At 42.7% G+C, this 20082-nt stretch overlaps 3 protein-coding genes and 1 long non-coding RNA gene across 6 annotated transcripts in view; 2 read left to right on the forward strand and 2 right to left on the reverse strand.

Annotated features, from left to right (window-relative positions):
• prorp (protein only RNase P catalytic subunit) overlaps positions 1-3563 on the forward strand; it is a 26482-nt gene extending 22919 nt beyond the window's left edge. For 2 of the 3 annotated variants that reach the window (XM_058399572.1, XM_058399570.1), the window contains exons 6-8: positions 2776-2918; positions 3035-3230; positions 3312-3563. In XM_058399572.1, coding sequence (XP_058255555.1) covers positions 2776-2918; positions 3035-3230; positions 3312-3452 — 480 coding nt within the window. In that variant the 3' untranslated portion in view covers positions 3453-3563. The remainder of the gene's footprint in view (positions 1-2775; positions 2919-3034; positions 3231-3311) is intronic. The other variant, XM_058399571.1, reaches the window with a different exon arrangement.
• A 1136-nt stretch (positions 3564-4699) lies between these two features.
• Positions 4700-7216, forward strand: psma6a (proteasome 20S subunit alpha 6a). The gene is made up of 7 exons (XM_058400070.1): positions 4700-5003; positions 5592-5686; positions 5901-5982; positions 6096-6251; positions 6383-6561; positions 6675-6769; positions 7017-7216. The coding sequence occupies exons 1-7, from the start codon at positions 4928-4930 to the stop codon at positions 7072-7074; spliced, it is 741 nt and encodes a 246-aa protein (XP_058256053.1). The 5' UTR covers positions 4700-4927; the 3' UTR covers positions 7075-7216.
• A 137-nt stretch (positions 7217-7353) lies between these two features.
• On the reverse strand, positions 7354-9708 carry LOC131359924 (uncharacterized). The gene is made up of 3 exons (XR_009205816.1): positions 9240-9708; positions 8534-8617; positions 7354-8430 (listed from the first exon to the last, which is right to left on the reverse strand). It is a non-coding gene; the product is annotated as an uncharacterized LOC131359924 (long non-coding RNA).
• A 366-nt stretch (positions 9709-10074) lies between these two features.
• nfkbiab (nuclear factor of kappa light polypeptide gene enhancer in B-cells inhibitor, alpha b) lies at positions 10075-13393 on the reverse strand. The gene is made up of 6 exons (XM_058399928.1): positions 13099-13393; positions 11906-12011; positions 11609-11816; positions 11371-11459; positions 10932-11213; positions 10075-10699 (listed from the first exon to the last, which is right to left on the reverse strand). The coding sequence occupies exons 1-6, from the start codon at positions 13332-13334 to the stop codon at positions 10667-10669; spliced, it is 954 nt and encodes a 317-aa protein (XP_058255911.1). The 5' UTR covers positions 13335-13393; the 3' UTR covers positions 10075-10666.
• Positions 13394-20082: the final 6689 nt, after the last annotated feature.

The raw sequence follows: 20082 nt of genomic DNA on the forward strand, positions 1-20082 counted from the left end.
TGTACTCTGACTGTGTGTGTGTGTGTGTGTGTCTGTGTGACTGTGTGTGTGAGTGTGTCTGTGTGAGTGACTCTGAGTGTATGTGTGTGTGATTGTGTGTGTGAGTGACTCTGAGTGTGTGTGTGTGTGTGTGAGTGACTCTGAGTGTGTGTGTGTGTTTGAGTGAGTGACTCTGAGTGTGTGTGTGAGTGACTCTGAGTGTGTGTGTGTGTGTGTGAGTGACTCTGAGTGTGTGTGTGTGTGTGTGTGTGTGAGCTGTACTCTGAGTGTGTGTGTGTGTGTGAGCTGTACTCTGAGTGTGTGTGTGTGTGTGTGAGCTGTACTCTGAGTGTGTGTGTGTGTGTGTGTGTGTGTGTGAGCTGTACTCTGAGTGTGTGTGTGTGTGTGTGTGTGTGAGCTGTACTCTGAGTGTGTGTGTGTGTGTGTGTGTGTGTGTGTGAGCTGTACTCTGAGTGTGTGTGTGTATTAATCTGATGCTTTCCACTCAGTCAGCTGATTAATTGAGAGAACACACAGTTACTCATCCCTGAAGAAGGGAAAGGTCTTCTGCTTAATGAAGCACTTCCTCCTCCCCTGTGAGCGCGAGTCCCTGCTGCTTTATTTCTGCGTCTGACCTCCTTCCAGTTTTCTCTTCTCAGAACCTTTCTTGGCTTTGACTAGTCGGCTATTTTCAGTCGTGTTATTCCCCTGCTCCGTCCGTTTCACCCGCCGGTGTCGACGTAGAGACGTGTGAACGCTTCATTCACGTCCTTTTAAGGTCTGATTAATGGGAAAAGGTCAGAGGTCACCCACTAATCCGGGGGTATCAGACATGTGGCCCGAGAAGATGTCTAATCCAGGACACCGAATGAATTTATGGTCTAAATTTAAATCATCTGGACTGCAGTTGGATTGAAAGATCTGTTAAAAAGAGCTGCGTTAATCCACTAGGGGGCGAACCCGAGCACCAGGACGGGAAGCTCAGCTACTCGTTAACCTCGCGGACGGTGCGCAGTTCTCCATTAGCCAGAGAAATGTAATGAGACTCTGTAAACATGTCACAGCACTGAGGGCCAATTCTTACACAATCACAACTTCAGGGTTTTATTCCTTTTATTTGAGATTAAATGAAGAGAAATGAACAGGTTACAGTGAGGTGGTGTTCCTGGGAGAAATTCTCCTGAAGCAACACAATCTACACTTCCAGTTAAAAGATTCAGGAGGCCGTGTGTATGTCCCTGCCGGGGCAGCGACCAGGAAAAGTGTCACTGCTCCGTCGGTCGGCATGTCTGATCACATGACGAGGTTAAACAGGTCAGTCTGGTGAGCGTGGTGATTTCCAGCTCATGTTCAGGACACGGTTCACTTCCTTATGATGAATCGGCAGAAATGATAACAGCTGCTGATCACAGCAGTGTGTGTGTGTGTGTGTGTGTGTGTGTGTGTGTGTGTGTGTGTGTGTGTACACCCTCATCCATGCACTGACCATCTTTCACATTTCACACGTCATGGACATGTCAGCGTGTCCGATTCCAGAAAACTACATTTTACTGCATTTATCACCTCCATGAGCTTCTGTAACCTTCAGTTGTCGCTCTCACAGCCTGTTAAAATATTTAATTAATAAAATGAACATGTAAACATTTAACAACATTTATAATCGGTTACATTAAAACATACAACAAACTAAAAATCCAAACATGAAGGAACGTTCAAATGTTGACTTGCTGCCCCACTATCCCACCCAAACAGGTGCCATGATGAGGAGATACTCAGTCTTATTCAGTTCACCTGCCACTGGTCAGAGTGTTATAGCTTACCGGTGTGTGTGTGTGTGTGTGTGTGTGTGTGTGTGTGTGTGTGTGTGTGTGTGTGTAATGTATGAAATATCAGTGGACAGGGACAGTAACATGCAGTTGAAGGTTTAATTCTGTGAGAGATTAAAGTGATGTGGTGAATCTGATCTCCACACAGTAATGAATCTGTAGAAAGTAGAAGGTTCCAGAAGATCATGTGATTTTCAGCAGTGAGAATATAAAGTTAATATAAGATAAAACTTTATTAATCCCACAGTGGGGAAATTCAATAGTCACTGCAGTTCAACAGACAGTTAATGTGCAGATATTTAACCTAAAGATAAAAATTAATAAAAAGGTGTATTTGCTGGTGGATGTTGATGTGGAATTGTGGTGTTTAGAGGAAGCTGTGAGAGCAGCAGCGTGTCCTGACTGAGCGTCACTTCCTCCTGAGTTAATTCCACAGCACTGACCGGCTGCTATTCATAACTCCAGGAAGAAGGATGTGAACTTCAGTATGCTCGGCTCACACTCCTCTTCTTCTGAAACATTCCAGACGTTTCTTCAGCAGGTTATTATTAGTGTGTGTCTGTCTTGTGGAGGTGTGTGTGTGCGAGTCTGCAGCCGCACCCCTTTCCTTCAGTTGTACAAGACGCAGGATCCTGTACTGCAGGAAGTGAGTCCAGAGTGTGGACTGTAGACTGACTAGATGAGTCACTGTCCCACAACACGGGCCTCACACACATCACCACAACACGCTCACATGCATACATATATATACACACACATACAAACACATGCACACACACACACACACACACACACACATACAAACATGAAAACACACATACATGAACACACACACACATACACATGAACACACACATGCACACATGAACACACACATATGTGCATACACAAATGAACATGAGTGAACAAATGATTGAGTTTTTATAGAGCCTGTAAAGTGTGTGTGTGTGTGTGTGTGTGTGTCTTGTAGCTGTTAGCAGTGGTCTCAGAGCTTCAGGGGCTAAATGTTCTGGTTCTGGGCCGAAAACACATGCAGCAGCCATCACGCAACTGGAACAGACATGATATGAACCAGATCCAACAGAAAGCACACTGCTTCTTCACTGAGAACATGTAAAGAGAACACACACACACACACACTCCATATAAGTCCAGAATGCAGAATTAACATGAGACAGCAGAATAAACTCTACTGCAGACTTGCTACATAACATGAGTCCTGATCTCAGCTCAGAGGATGACCCGTTCCTGCTCTATGCCGCACTGCATTCTGGGAACCACTGTAACTTCGTGAGCCGGGACCTGATGAGGGATCACAAGGCGTGTCTCCCGGACAGTGCCACGCGACGCCTCTTCTTCAAGTGGCAGCGAGGACACCAGCTGGTGCTCAGTCACTTCATCCCAGGGAAGAGGATTCGCTTTCAGGTGAGTGGTTCAGACACACACACACACACACACACAGAGCGAGCCACGCTCACTCAGCTTTGTTCTTATATCATTTTTTAGAGGACATCACGCTATGATACCATCGTCCAGAACCAGGGAAAGACGTGGCACGTACCCTACGATGAGACCGGAGGAGCGAGGAGCACGCATGAAGTTCCACACAGGTGGCTGTGTCTCAGGAACCATGTGTGTAGAGATTAATAAGGGCCTGGATCTCCTGGTCAGTGTCGTGTTTATACACGGAATCACCTTTTTGTTCAACAATAATAAAGTAATATGGGTGAGAAACCAACCGAATGAGTTTCTGTGTGGATCAAAAATGACATTTACCCAATCATTATGACTCGACTCACAGATATAATGTAATGTAATGTAATGTAATATAATAATATAATATAATATAATATAATATAATGTAATGTAATGTAATGTAATGTAATGTAATGTAATGTAATATAATAATATAATATAATATAGTAATGTAATGTAATATAATGTAATATAATATAGTAATGTAATGTAATGTAATGTAATATAATGTAATATAATATAGTAATGTAATGTAATGTAATATAATATAGTAATGTAATGTAATATAATGTAATATAATGTAATATAATGTAATATAATATAGTAATATAATGTAATATAATGTAATGTAATGTAATGTAATGTAATGTAATATAATATAGTAATGTAATGTAATGTAATATAATATAGTAATGTAATGTAATGTAATGTAATGTAATATAATAATATAATATAATATAATGTAATGTAATGTAATGTAATGTAATGTAATATAATAATATAATATAATGTAATGTAATGTAATGTAATGTAATGTAATGTAATGTAATATAATGTAATGTAATGTAATGTAATGTAATGTAATGTAATGTAATATAATAATATAATATAATATAATGTAATGAAATGTAATATAGTATAATATAATATAATGTAATGTAATGTAATGTAATATAATGTAATATAATATAGTAATGTAATGTAATGTTATAATATAATATAATATAATATAATATAATATAATATAATATAATATAATATAATATAGTAATGTAATGTAATATAATGTAATAAGATTTGTTATAAGGTTAATTTCAGAAGCGTGTCTATTTACAGTGATCATTTATTTCCACATAAACTGAAATCCATCTATAAAATCAAACTTTTCACCATTTAATTCTATTTAAATGTGAAAGTGATATTTAAACACTGATGTCTCCCTAACAAACACCTACATGAAGAGTATTTTGGAAAGTCAAGATCCTAATAAAACATAAATGCACAGCTAAAGTTAACGCCCACTGTCGCGTAACCCGGATACGAATCCATCATCTGGCGTATTGTCGCAATTATTTCCGGAGTTGCTGAACACTTCACATCATTCGGGGTTGTGTGAGTTATTTATCGCGCCCGAATTCAGCCAACACACCGCCTCTTTGTTAGGATTGGCTACATGCTTGCTTCTTTCCTGCGCTGTGATTGGATCATAGTTTTTCCGCTGCGTCGCAGTGCAACTGTCAGCCAATCCTAGTACAGTAGGTGGGGTTTGTCGGAATACGGATGGGGATTAAAGTTGCTGAAGCAAGAAGTGACCGGCTCTGGTGTTTACACATCTTCGTGAATTTATTTCATACAAATAAACTGCAATGTCTCGGGGTTCGAGTGCGGGATTTGACCGCCACATCACCATCTTCTCTCCGGAGGGTAGACTTTATCAAGTCGGTGAGTAAATGCCTTAGCCTTCGAGTGCTGAAGAAACCGAAAGTGTGTAAATGCTCAGTCATGGACAGCAGCACTAGCTTTAGCTTAGCGACAGTTTAGCTTATTACGCTTACATAAGTTCTTATTTATTTCATGTCACTGTCCGGAAATAAAGTAGAAATGGTGTAATGTGTAGAGAGGTAAACTGGTGTTGTAGATGACTGTAGAGGAAGTCAGAGATATTAAAGAACAGCAGTGTGTGGAGCAGTTAGCTCGTTTAGCTACACGCCGATACACATGCAGTAATGAGCGGTGTAGCCGTGCGCGTGCTGATGGAAAATAATTCAGGAATAGTTTAATATTAGACAGAAAATTGCAGAACTGGCTCTTAATGTTACTGTCAGTACATAATGCATTGGCTGTTCTCACACACACACACACGCACTGACATCACTAATTAACCTTATTAATGTTAATAGTAGCACTGTCTTTAGCTAGGTGTGTTATTAATGAGGTATTAGTGTTTAAGTGCACTTCCGGTCGGTCAACTCCGACTTTTCCGCTATACAGGCAATCAGGGATGAAGATCTTTTATCCTTTCCCCCACAGAGTATGCGTTCAAGGCCATTAATCAGGGAGGACTGACCTCAGTAGCAGTGCGGGGGAAGGACTGTGCTGTGGTCGTGACGCAGAGAAAAGTTCCTGTAAGGAGTCTCAACAAAACACATCTGTCTCTCTCACACGCACACATTCTCTCCCTCTCCGTCTATTTTTTATTGTTAGTGAGTTGTTTGGGAGTTGAAAGAGTCGACTCTTATGAGTTGAGTCAAACAATCTGACTCACTGAACGAAGCTGGAATATTCCCATCACTTATCTACAGTACTAAGTGGTTTCTTTCCCTTCTTATTGTTTTTTAGGATAAACTACTGGACGCCTCCACAGTTACGCACTTATTCAGAATAACGGAGAACATCGGCTGTGTGATGACCGGCATGACAGGTCAGGGCTTCAGCTGAGATGCAAACTGCTGAGGGATGAGAGGAATAAAGCACTGTTGCTGAATGTGCTGTTTTTGGAAAATAATCTGTGTGTGTGTGTGTGTGCGCGTGTAGCTGACAGCAGGTCACAGGTACAAAGGGCTCGCTATGAAGCTGCTAACTGGATGTATAAGTATGGATACGAGATCCCAGTGGACATGCTGTGTAAGAGGATCGCAGATATTTCCCAGGTGTACACCCAGAACGCCGAGATGCGACCGCTCGGCTGTTGTAAGTCACGTCTAAATGTCCTGTTATTACACACATCATTCTCAGCTCTGTTTTGTATCCAGGGTGCAAAGACATTTTGCACCAACAGTTGTTGAATGATCACGCTTGAGTTAATGGCGGTCGTGTGTCAGGTATGATCGTGGTCGGCGTGGACGAGGAGTGCGGGCCACAGGTCTACAAGTGCGACCCTGCAGGTTACTACTGCGGCTTTAAAGCCACGGCCGCCGGCGTCAAACAGACCGAGGCCACCAGCTTCCTGGAGAAAAAGGTCAAGAAGAAGTTAGACTGGACCTTCGAGCAGACCATCGAGGTAACACGTTCCTGCGTGTGGCCGTCACTTTTTTCAGAGAGACTTTATAATCTTGTTTTATTAAAAAATTGTGCAAGTGTTTATTCAAATCTCATTTATTTTTGATCTGACAGACTGCAATCAGCTGCCTGTCCACGGTTCTGTCCATCGACTTTAAGCCTTCAGAGCTGGAAGTGGGTGTGGTCACCACACAGGAACCCAGGTTCAGGTGAGTAAAACAGACTCCGCCCTTTGAACACCCTTTTTTATCACAATCTGACTGTTTCTTATGCACACACACTACTTACTGCTCTTATGGCAATAGCTCAGTGAAAACACACACACACCCTTTGTGCACTAGTGAGTTGAGTGAAAGTAAATGGTAGCAGTGTGTAAACAGTGTACATGTTGTGTAAGAGACGCTCACAGAGACAGTAATGTGTAGTTGTGTTTGTGTGTGTTTATTTCTCTCTCAGGATTCTGTCTCAGTCTGAGATCGACGTCCACCTGGTGTCCCTGTCTGAGCGTGATTGAGAGTGTGGATGTTGAGCCTGTAAGAAGCAGCACTACGTCATGTCCTCAGTGTTCAGGTCGTCCTGCGCCCCGCCTCCTCTCTGCTGTTTATTCTGCTTTCTCCTGCACCACCCCAATAAAACACCACTGTTTTTTTTGACAATTTCGTATTGCTGCTTTCTTTTATTTAACTCCTCCCACTCCGTTTAGAGAGCATGTGTTTCTCAGGTGACTGATTTCTGACAGGAATAAATCCCCCAGCCTGCAGTATTTCTGCATTAGCTGTGTTATAAAATGGGCGGCGCCCTCGTGGTATAGTGAGGAGTAGGTTATTGCAGCAACATGCTGCTTCCTGTGTGAGTTTCCTCACGCTGTACATTAAACTCTATACAGAGTGGATTCTTCTCACTTTCCGCTGCGTTTTGAGACGAGGCTGCCGAGTTTAACGCCAGTGCTCTGGTTCACACCCGAGTGTCGGGGTTTATCAGAATCAGGAGAGTGTTGAGATTATCGTCCATCACTGACTGTTTATCTGCAATTCATTTCCTCCTGTCCTGTGAGGAACACTGCAGTTTCCCCTATAACAGCAACAGACAAGCACTCTGTCTGTCTCACTCGCTCTGTTTCTCTCTGACTGTCTCTCTCTCTCTCTGTCTCACTTGCTCTGCCTCTGTGTGTGTGTGTGTGTGTGTGTCTCTCTCTCTCTCTGCTGCTCTGCTATAAGACCAGGTGATTTGATAAAAATATCACAATACCCCTGTACAATATGTATTGTGATATTTAGGTATCAGTTAAAATGCTGTTTCTATTCAGCTTCTAATTAGAAATAAGACTTAAGACATAAGAGTGTATTTGTCAGAAATGTGTGTAGCAGCATTAAAGAATCACTGATAAAATAATCATATCACCATAGACTGTCCTTCTGTCTCTGGACCTTTGTGTCTGTCTGTGTTTCTGTCTAAAGAATTTTTGAGTGTTCTCACACTCACTTCTCTTGAGATTTAAGTGAAATTTGTCCCATGTGTCCTCTCTGATTTTTTTCCCCCGTATTTGCATAGAGATGACGTTCCGGCCTTGGGGATAATAAATGAAATGTGATAAATCCCCGAAGAAAAAAATCAAACCGAGAGAGAGAGACGGGTTTTCCAGCTGACGCTTCTCAGATCAAGCTGAATCATCTGAGATTCTTGCACTTTGTGTGTGTGTGTGTGTGTGTGTACTCCAGAGGGAGAGTTCTGACTCTGATTTGCATGTGTGTGTGCGTCTGCTCAGGAGAGTGACGCTGGAGTCTGAGGCGCAGGTACAGCCCCATGTCGGTCTCTCAGGTTTGTATTTAAATCACTGAAACCGCACACGTCACCTTTCCGTCTGCGTTTACTGTAAAGAGAAGTTTAAATAAAGCAGAGGTCACACTCAGTACTCTCACAACTCACACATGAACAACACAATCAGTGAGGAGTGTGAATGCCAGTTAACACACCATGTTTACTGCAGTCTCTCTGAGACGAGACGAGACGAGAGCAGTGATCAGCACGGCCTCCCTCTGACTTCCTGTTACTGCAAACTCAACAGATTCATACATATGAAAATAAACAGATTAAATGGTGTCAGATGGATGTGGTGAAATTGTCTGTAGTGTGTGTGTGTATGATGTGTGGAAGGAGTCTCCAGTGTCAGTTCTGTGTCTCAGGTGAAGCCGTAGAGGAGTTTCCAGTTATTTGCAGTTTCTCAGGTTTAATCTCAATTCTGTCATCATTTAAATTTCATTTTATAAACTCATATTTCTGTGAGTGTGTACGCCAGTCATAAAATAAGTATGCTGCACACTACTTAATAAATTTGGCCAAAATGCTGCTTGAACAGATTTTTGGATGCATGTTGAGTCCAGAGCACAGCTCTGCTAGCATAAAAAAACGTCAGGTTAGCATAGCCCATGCTAAAGTGCTGAGTCAGACACGTGGATGTCTACACCTCCGTTCCACAACACTCACACCTAACTAGCAGCCTGGAATAAACATATTACTTATTATTAATCTTTATAAATACAGTGTTGTATATTAAGCTAGCTGGCTGCTGTTACGCTGACTAGCTCAACATAAACAGCTAGCAGGCTGGGCAGTTAGCTAATATCTCTATATGAAATAATACTTTGTCACAAAAAAAGAAGAAAGTTTAAAAATATTAACCTTTTTGCTTCTTTTAATCAGGTAAGATATTTGAGGAGACATCACTGACGTCGACATTCTAGCTTCTGTTGTTGTTTTGCTCTGTACTTTTCCACTGTGAAGCTAATATAGCTAACAGTGATGGATGTTTCTAGCCTCCAGTTTAGCACGCAGCAGTAAATCTGTAAATCATGCTAGGTCATGTCTCTTCGCTTTTAATACCTGGCTTCCACACACAGGTTAAAAACTCTTTTTAAAGGCATCAGTGCATCACTCGTCACGTTCGAGTTTGCAGAACAGAGCCGAGTGTTTGTTTTCCACGAAGTGTCTCATATCTGGAATTTTTCAGCAGCCGGATGACTCGGATGGGGAATTTTTAGCGTTGCCAATCTTGAGTCTCATCCCCCACAGGAAATTCCAGCCTTTCTCAGCTGATTGAAGCCCAAGCACACACACACACTTTTCTGCAGCCATAAACACACACACACACACTTTTCTGCAGCCATAAACACACACACACACACACACACACACACACTTTTCTGCAGCCATAAACACACACACACACTTTTCTGCAGCCATAAACACACACACACACACTTTTCTGCAGCCATAAACACACACACACACACACACACACACTTTTCTGCAGCCATAAACACACACACACACACACTTTTCTGCAGCCATAAACACACACACACACACTTTTCTGCAGCCATAAACACACACACACACACTTTTCTGCAGCCATAAACACACACACACACACACACACACACACACGTAAAGGCAGACTAGCTCGGGTTACAGCTTGCCCCCCACTCCAAGAAAAGAAAAAAGAGGAACAAAGTACTGCGCAATTATGGGGTTTTAATTTAGCAGAATATTTTGGAATTTCCAACAGAATAAAACAGAATACACATCTATACACATTTACACTTAAAAAAATAAATCTGTCTATACACAATATATTACACTTTAATACAGCAGCACTGCAGGGGTGGAGCTTCAGTCCAGACACCAGGCATGTGCTGATGATTACACCATACACCCAGGAATTAAACACGCCGCTCCGTCCCAGCCGGCTGCCAACTGTCCTTGTTTCGGATGTTTTTACGTTGGAAGGGATGCATGTCCATGGCGATACTATCATAAACTATGATACACAGTCAGATAATGATGATGATGATGATAGCAAAGCTCAGTATCGCCGCAGGCCTGGGCAGCACGTCTGTCTCTCTTCTTCTGTTTTCCTCTTCCTTTACGACTCAGATCTTTACTTCCTGCACAGTTCCTCTCTGCATCCGTGGTCTTCCTCCTGCCCGTTTCCAGGCTCAGGATCACATTTTTCTCGGTATGTCCTCCTGTATGCTTTTTACGTCTTCTCTCACCGGACCGGGCGATTTTTAATCATCTTCAGCTCTCCGAACCGCCAAGCCTCTTCTCTACTCCTGCCCCATCACTTTAATGTCATCATACTGTGGAAAGGAAGGAAACCGGTGTTAGGAGCAGGAAATGTGTTTCTAGCATCGTTCTCAGACTAGAAAGCTGTCTCTGTTCTGTCTGGACAGTAATTACTGCCGTACTGACCGTAAATACTGACCGCATGTGGTCATGTTAGAGTAACAGAGCCATCATAAGCTCCTTATCATACTCATCCTAACAAAATAAATACATCACTTTACTGCAAATAGTAAATCACACACACACCTCATCATCAGACTGCAGCTCACTGCTGTGGAAGATGTAGTCGTATTCGTCCTCGCTGTCCTCGCCCTCGCTCTCCGGCAGATCCCGCAGGTCCTGATCCGTGACGTCATGCAGCGCTTTCTGGATGTCTGTGTTCTGGCGTCCGTGCGTGAGATGATACGCCGAGTGACCACCGTAGGTCAAGCTGTTGACGTCAGCGCCTTTGCTGATCAGCAGCTTCACCAGCTCGAGGTTCTGCATGTCCACGGCTAAGTGGAGAGCCGTCCTGCCGTTACACTGCTCCTGAGAACGCAAAACATTCCCAGCTTTTTATTTGTACTTTCTATTAAACATCTTTCAGCTTTATTTACTAATATCTACAGTCCATGTTTGGTCAATGTATTATTATTATTATTATTATTATTATTATTATTATTATTACTATTATTATAATTCTTACCTGTTCATTGATATTTGCTCCAAAATAGAGGAGGCTCTCCACCAACGAGAGAAAACCGTGTACAGCCACTACGTGTAAACATTTCTGCCCTGTGGAAAAAAATAAAATATAGTTTCTCATTAAAGTGTTCATTTCCCACAGCGTTAAGTGTCTGATGTGAATAAAGATGTGAAGAGGTTTTCATGTTAAAGGGTTAAAGTGAGAATGAGAAGGCAGGAGACGAGTGCCTGAAACTCACCGCTGTAGTTAGGTGTCTGCAGGATGGACGACAGAAACTCCGAGCATTTCTGCGTGAGGAGAGCGAAACACGCCAGCGATCCGGTCCTGCAGGCGATGTGCAGCGCCGTGTTGCCGTTGTTGTCCACTAACATGGGGTCGCAGCCGGCCTTCAGCAGGCGCTCCACCACTAGAGGCTGCTCCGTGATCACGGCCAAGTGCAGCGCCGTCTGTGGAAAGACCTGCGTTATAGACCTCAGCTCACTTCCTTCGACTTTTTATCCTAAAACCCCTCTGAGCACGTGTCTGGGGGTGTTACCTGTCTCTGGTAGTTCTGTTTGTTCAGGAACGGGTGTCTGAAGGACATTTCGATCATTTTTAGCGCCATGTCTTGTGCTTCATGAATGATAGCCAGATGCAGATACCTGTGAGAAAGACAATAAAGGAACGATTAGCGAGAGTTAGAATGTTTTACACTCGAACGCAGAGCTGCACACGGCTCACTGGGGAAAAACAAGCAGTCACTTTTTTTTCTCTGCAGGCAGTGTGGTGTTTTTCCTAGAAGGGCCTTACTGGCAGACAGCCCGGGACTTTCCACACACACACACACACACACACACACACACACACACACACACATTGAGCCAAAGTACAAAACACTGAACAATCCTTCCTGCAGAGCTTTTGTGTGTGTGTGTGTGTGTGTGTGTGTGTGTGCGCGTGTGTGTACTAGCTAAACTCTACACATTACGTGCATTTATATCATCTGCATTACAGTCTACATGCATGATTAATATTCTGTCACTAAAAATCAACACAAATGTATTTAAAGAGCTGAAACACTGCTTCACACGGACACACACTTCACGTGCACTTACTTAACACTGCTCAGACACACTGAATCAACACCAACACTGTTTATGTAATGCTGTACTCTGCACGGATTGACCTGGTATTAAGTGCATGGTTATTTTAGGTGTTTAATTTGAGAATAAAATTCATTCGCACGTGAACTGCACAGTTTGTGTTAATGTGTTGTATTTATGAACCCTGCAGTGTTTATCCATTCACATGCTATTTACAGAAACCAGCACCAAGCAGTAGAAATATTAAATACTAAAGAAAGGTCCAGTGTTTATTTCCACTGCCTGTGTGTTAACTGTGCTCATTTTTTCTTTTCTTTTTTCTTGTTCTCTCTGATCTAATTGAAGGTTTCACTTTTGCGCATGATGAAATAAATAAACTCCTGAATCGACTCGTGCAGTGTTTAATTCACACATAAATGTTTTTTAATGAACACCTCTAATGTTGAATAAAACTCTCCTCGCGGGGTAAATTCCACGTTTTCACGTCTTTAATCAACACCGTGAGCTTTAATTCCACACTATTTGCACACTGGAGGTGTTTATCCTGCTGTGCACGCGCACGGTGTCGCGCAGCCGGGTATTAAAAGTGCACAAACAATTTAAATGCCCCCGAACAATAATAACAGTAATAAGGGTCACCACGCACGTGTCTCCGTCTTCCGTGGTCTCGGTCCTCCAGCGCTCCTCTTGCGCTGCGTCCACACTCAGCCTCTCGAATTCGGCGGTCACGGACTCCTCGCGAGCGCTGCAGTAATCCTCCTCGCGCAGGGAATCCAGCCCGCTGTCCAGCCGCTCGTCTATCACCGTCCCGGCTTTGTGCGCGCGGCCTTCAGAACCGTAATCCATCGGGCTCGTGCTGCTAATGTTCCGATAAAGAGACATTTTAAGATTGTGTGTGTGTGTGTGTGTGTGAAGTGTGACCTGATCTGAGCCGCTCCGCTCGGGTGCAGGAGTCTTTAACCTCCGCGTGCACGGAGGAGGAGCTCCGGTCCGGGTGGGGGATTTCCAGCACGAGCCTGTAGAGAATTTATTCAGGGCCTCGTTTCATTCCTGTTATAAACACCTCTCCTCGTGCACTTCCTATTGGTTAAGTAACAAACAATAAGGGTTTATGAAACTAACTAACTAAATAAATAAATTGCCAATACTGTCAGTGCAGCCTGGATGAAAAAGGAGTGTGAATTACCCAGAAGGCATTGCTGCCATGTCTGCCAGCCTCGGCCTTATGACCTGTTAGTCTAGTCGTGTCACTTCATCAGCAACATCGGATATTGTTGTGCACGTGTAAACAGCTCAGATTGAATTTTTCACATTGCACACGTTTCACACTGAACTGAGGCTCAAAATCCAGAACACTGGTCACTGTGGTCACTCAGATCAATGGCTCGCGCCCCATTCCCCCGCACACCCCCACTTCATCAACGTTATTATTATATAAAGATTTTCCAGCTCAGTGTTCATTATTCTGCGCTCAGAAGACACGTGAATGATGGTCAGGTCTTACGTGTGTGTGTGTGTGTGTGTGTGCGCACATGCAGCATCAGATGAAAAATTGTTGTGATAACTAAGTGGTGCACGGCTCCCTGCACCCTGCTCCCTACTCCTCTCTCCCTAGTCCCAATAAATTTGACTAATTAATATCTAATGCGGTGAGCACGGTGGCTTATTGGTTAGCACTGGTGCCTTGCAGCAAGAAGGTCCTGGGTTTGAATCCCGGGTTTGAACAGGCAGGGGCCTTTCTGTGTGGGGTTTGCATGTTCTCCCCGTGCCTCCGGTTTCCTCCCACAGTCCAAAAACATGTACATTAGGTCGATTGGTAATTCTAAATTGCCCATAGGAGTGAGTGTGTGTGGTTGTCTGTCTATATGTGTGGCCCTGCGATGGACTGGCGACCTGTCCAGGGTGTACCCCTGCCTTTCGCCCAATGTGCGCTGGGATAGGCTGCAGAAGACCCCCATGACCCTGATTAGGAATAAGCGAGTATAGACGATGGATGGATGGATATCTAACGCTGTAATAACTAGTTATTCAGCTGCTACAACACATACATACTTTACAGGAGATATAAAGACCATGCTGCAGGTATGACGGTATTCATATCCTTTGATTATTTAGCATATTGAGTTAGCATGCTAATTTATTCATGATCCATCACTAATAATCAGGATATTAGGCTATTAATCACACTAGAGTGAAGCTGAGGTGCAGGTTTATGTTGGCGGAGTCTGGGAGCTGCAGCTAGTGTGATCTGGACAGAAAGCACTTCCTGCTGTGAGGGAAGGTCAGTGGGGCTGCTGCTGAAATCATTACTGTAACAGAATTCTGGGAGTTTAAGGGAAATTTTTCTCTTTGTCACAGCAGGCTGCACAGTGAGCGACATGCTAACGCCACAGTCAGAGAGAAAACATTCCCCAAAATCCACGAGCGCTTGAGAAATCACGTCTTACACACCCGTGCTGGCGACATGTCTTGAGTCATGATGCAAAACCTTCTAAGAAAAGGAAGAGAGAGAGATATATATTTGCAGCACTGCATACCGCATATTGCAGCAATATGTTTAAAAAAACAAAAACAAAAACACAACAAAACCATAAAATACACACAATGCATGCAGGAGGAGAAACGAGGTGAAGTGAAGTGTGGATTTTCCCTAGGGAAGTGTCTGTTTAACAAACTGCCCTAATCCTGTAGTGTGGGAAATTCCGCTGTGTGTGTGTGTGTGTTTAAGCATGTGTTAAGAGTGGATTGTTTCTAAGGAAATCGAAGGGAGCGGTTTGCACAAGTCGTGCAGTGTGTGAGACAGCGGTGTGTGTGTGTGTGTAAACACCAGGGCAAATCCTCCACAACACACACCTACAGCAGCTTTGATACGTTTACACCATCTGGGAGATTTGCACTGGAAAATTAATCTGCAGCAGAGACACAAAGCGTTACAACACAGATCTGAAGCTTCCCCAAAAACAAAACTTAATATGTGTGAAAATACGTCGCACGCAGAGGAACACCACAACAATTGTGTTGCAGAACTAAACAAAAAAAAAAAACGTTTCTCCTCACATCACGTCACGTGTTCAGCTGTCTGTCTGCACATCCAGCTTCATCTCACTTTTATCAAATGATTAAAATGATAATTTAACGATTTGTAGGAGAATGTGATCCATCACTAGCTAACTTTAGCACTGATGATGTGAAGCTGAGGATAATTCATGTGTTTTATTTTATTTATTTCAGATTTTTTGTATGATTCAGATTCAGATAATCACTTTATAAAATCCTGTAGTGAAGTGAAAGAGTTAGCAAATCTGATTAGCATGGGGAGCTGAGTGTTTTTATTTGTTCAGGGTGAAATGTTCTGAACCTTGAGCTGGTTTTCAGACTGAAATTTTAGCTGTGGATGAGCAGAAAAGCAGAGCGTCTGTAAAACTGAGAGTTTGCTCAGAAGTCTGTGAGTTTAGCCTCTAGCTAACTAACTAACTAACTAACAACAGTGATACTGTTTCTTCGTTTCACTGCAGTTTCTCTAAACACTTCTCAAAACCGCTGTTTAATTCCAGTCAGTTTCCTTCACTGCAGTGTTGCTGTTACAGCAGAAATAAAGTTTCTGGGAGAAGGTCACTTCCAGCAGGATGTGTGGAAAATAAACCCCTTTAGTTTTAAAAAAGTCTCAAAGCGTCTCAGTGATGTGAGGTTTAACGCACAACACTACACAACGTCCTGCTCTCTGATAGCACCACCAGATGATTGACAAGCGCGTCTCTCTCCTCACAGCTGACTGAAGATGTGATCCAGAGCTGAAGATGGATAAAACTGCAACAGCATGTGCTTCACAAACATTCTGAGGGAGCAAGTGCGCACTTGTAGCAGATTAAATGCCAGTCACACAACTGAAAGGAAGCCCTGGTAGGAGGAGGAAACAAATCTAAAAACAAACATAAGAACCTCTGATAAAGTGCAGAGACATCTCCCAGGCTGATGAAGAGCTCTGTAGGTGAACACAAGCACATGACCAGAAGAAGTGCACTACCACCAACTCTGTCCTGATTTTACATAACAGAAGTGAAAGTGAGGAAGTCACGTCTCTGTGTATGTGATGCCGGGTGTTTTGTGTGAATGTCCCGGCCGGGTGTAACAGGACGTCCGGGGCTCGCACCAGATTCTGAAAAACTTAACGACAGAAAGTCTGGGCTTTGGTCCATCACTGTGTTTACAGCTCTACACTGGGGAAACTGTGGAATGACCAGTTTCTCAACTCTCTTCCTCTTTCTGTCAGCACAACACACACACTTCCTTAAAGCTTGTGAATAAACTCACACAGTATAATTATTACTCAAGACACAGCAGACGTCTTACAGCTGAAGTGTGACACTGCATAAACTCCTCTTTTCATTTTAATTTAATTAGATAAATGCTTCAGCATTAGCATTTAAAGAATCTAATGTAAGGTCTAATGGCGCTTCACATGACAACCGGTCAGTTTGAATCCTAGGTCATGTTGCAAATGAATTCCAGTGAGTTTTGTGCACAATAACACTGAAGCTAAATGAACTCAACGGGCCTAGCTAAACTAACTCGGCTCAGTGCTGCTAGCTTTCTCTAACGGTTCTCATTAGCATTTAGAAAACCAATAGCTTTTTAATTCATTTATTTATTCATTGTTGTTTTCACTGCTTGGCTAAGCGGAGTATATGGAGTGTGTCTGCTGCAGTTTGTCTCTTGTCAACACTGCACAGAAATGCTGCTGAACGTTAACGTTAATGGTAGCTAGCTGTTAGCAGGTGATATTTGGTGTGATCTTTCTGTGTATGAACATTAGCCAGTACGTTTCTAAGTGTCCTGATGTATATCTATTTAAACTTAATTGAAATCTAATTTAGACAAATTATTAGTATCGTCGGTTTATCTGGAGGCTGTGCTCTAGAGCTGAGTTCCATTATCTGCTCAGTAATTATGTATATCCATTTTAATGAATTATTTAATTTAAAAGCTGTGCCCAGGTCTTGAGTGCTGAGTCAGAGTGAGTGTTCAGTACAGGTGAGCAACCAGACAGTCATGGACGGATTTTCCCGAAGGCTCTACACCCCGCCCCACTGTGACCCAGGATCATGTGACTAATCTCATTCCTGTTCACTTTTATTCTATGCCACGGACACGTTAAGTCTAAACTTTATAATTTCTGCTTTAGAAATTCTAATCTAAGATTCTGCTGAACAGTAAACAGTATACACATCTCTACATTTGTGTTGTATTATGGGGCTTTTGTCCATTGTTGAACTTTTTTCCCTCATGGTGTGTGTCTGTCTCTGTGGAGATTCACGTGATTGAATTGAAGCTTTAATAAAAGTTGAATAAAACATCAGGCTGAGAAACTAAGCAGAGGAACCTGACATTTCACACAGGATCATTCTGCTATTGTTCCACTTGTAGGAAAGGAAAAGGTCATCGTGAGAACAGAACAGATGGATATCAAGAAATGCGTTCCTCAATCCTGGGCTTTTCACACTGGGGAAAATACACAGCATTGTTACCTGTGGACAGGTGTACAGAGAGTCAGGTATGAGCTCAGGGTTTCAGGGTTTCAGTGTTCAGCTGTTTCAGTCGTTCAGTCTTTCACTGTTTCAGGTGTTTCTTTGTACAAGGGGAATCCTTCAGCATTCCAAATCACATGACTCACCGATAGAAGTGTGTGTGGAATGTAGATCCTATATAATGCACCTATAGGGGTGTGGAGATGCTTAAACACACACACCCACACCCACACCCACACACACACACACACACACACTTTTCTACAGGGCAGTGTGAGTCTTAATGGATTTGGGCTCTGTACACCAAATAACCCAGTAAAATGTTGAAATACCAAGAAAATGTGTGGGCGGAGCTAGAAACAGAACTCACTGATTGGTCAAACTCAGAAATGTCTCATGATGTTCATTCATGTAGTGACTGTATTCTGGAGGAATTATGAAGCCAATAAAACTTCATCCCACAGATTAGTGACAGTGGTGTGATTAGTGACGGTGGTGTGATTAGTGATGGTGGTGTGATTAGTGACGGTGGTGTGATTAGTGATGGCGGTGTGATTAGTGATGGCGGTGTGATTAGTGATAGCGCTGTGATTAGTGATGGTAGTGTGATTAGTGACAGTGGTGTGACTAGTGACTCTGGTGTGATTAGTGACGGTGGTGTGATTAGTGACTCTGGTGTGATTAGTGACGGTGGTGTGATTAGTGATGGTAGTGTGATTAGTGACAGTGGTGTGATTAGTGACGGTGGTGTGATTAGTGACAGTGGTGTGATTAGTGACAGTGGTGTGATTAGTGATGGTAGTGTGATTAGTGACAGTGGTGTGATTAGTGATGGCGGTGTGATTAGTGATGGCGGTGTGATTAGTGATGGCGGTGTGATTAGTGATGGTAGTGTGATTAGTGACAGTGGTGTGACTAGTGACTCTGGTGTGATTAGTGACGGTGGTGTGATTAGTGACAGTGGTGTGATTAGTGATGGTGGTGTGATTAGTGACAGTGGTGTGATTAGTGATGGTGGTGTGATTAGTGATAGCGCTGTGATTAGTGATAGTAGTGTGATTAGTGACGGTGGTGTGATTAGTGATGGTGGTGTGATTAGTGGTGGTGGTGTGATTAGTGATGGTGGTGTGATTAGTGACGGTGGTGTGATTAGTGATGCCAGTGTGATTAGTGACGGTGGTGTGATTAGATATGAGAGCTAATATCTAAAAGCTCAACAGTGAAACTATTACTGTTTATAAATGACATGGAACAATCTATTACACACACACACACACACACACATACACATACACACACACACACACACACACATACACATACACACATAGACCATCAAAGATCGTCAGCTGTGTCTCTTCTTCTCTCCATTCTCTGTGTATGTGTTTATTACGACCTGTTGGTGGTGATGTTGCACTAATTACAAAAATCCAAACACACAAGGCCATGAAGACGTTTCTTAACCGCAGATCCTCTGATGTGGTTCAGAAATTAACTCTTTTAATTGTTGACAGCTATGCTAGCATGTTTATTTAAATAAACTATCATTGTTACATAGAACATAAATAGCTTCCTGTTATGTTCACTACAGCTCTGTGTTTTTGTTGTAGTCTCATCACTGTATCTTTATAATAAGAATAAATTTTGGCACCCTACCCTTGGTGTTCTATTTTCACCAACATAACAACACACTCACTGTCCTTTTTTTTGCAAAGTTTCTTTATTGGAAACATACATGAGTCCCACAACCCACAACCACCCACCCTGGGTCCTGGCCCTTTTCAATTGACAAATATAAAACACGCATACATTTTAAGTTTACAAAAGAAAAGAAACCCTAATCCGGCAAAACCTGAAGGCCTGTAAAATATGAAATAAATGGTTGCCACTTATGGAAAAAACCTGGAAGTATTACCTCTTACACACTCACTGTCCTGTCACTATACCGAGGCCCAGCCTTGACCAGGTTCTGGGTAATATTGCATTATGGGTAATACACACTGTCCCTTAAGGCCAGGTCTGTGTATAAGTGTTTGGAATAGATGTAAAATGTCATATGGTGTGTGTATGACCTGTATGAACTGTAATCAAGCTGCAGGTGACAC

This window comes from Hemibagrus wyckioides, linkage group LG09 (genome assembly GCF_019097595.1).
Source record: "Hemibagrus wyckioides isolate EC202008001 linkage group LG09, SWU_Hwy_1.0, whole genome shotgun sequence".
NCBI lineage: Eukaryota > Metazoa > Chordata > Actinopteri > Siluriformes > Bagridae > Hemibagrus > Hemibagrus wyckioides.

Coding starts and splice junctions, on each gene's coding strand:
- psma6a (XM_058400070.1), top strand. CDS start 4,928: ATGTCTCGGGGTTCGAGTGCGGGATTTGACCGCCACATCACCATCTTC. Junction 5,687..5,900: donor TGACGCAGAGAAAAGTTCCT/GTAAGGAGTCTC, acceptor ATTGTTTTTTAG/GATAAACTACTGGACGCCTC. Junction 6,562..6,674: donor CCTTCGAGCAGACCATCGAG/GTAACACGTTCC, acceptor TTGATCTGACAG/ACTGCAATCAGCTGCCTGTC.
- nfkbiab (XM_058399928.1), bottom strand. CDS start 13,334: ATGTCTCTTTATCGGAACATTAGCAGCACGAGCCCGATGGATTACGGT. Junction 12,012..13,098: donor ACCACGGAAGACGGAGACAC/GTGCGTGGTGAC, acceptor TCTTTCTCACAG/GTATCTGCATCTGGCTATCA. Junction 10,700..10,931: donor AGCTGCAGTCTGATGATGAG/GTGTGTGTGTGA, acceptor TCCTTTCCACAG/TATGATGACATTAAAGTGAT.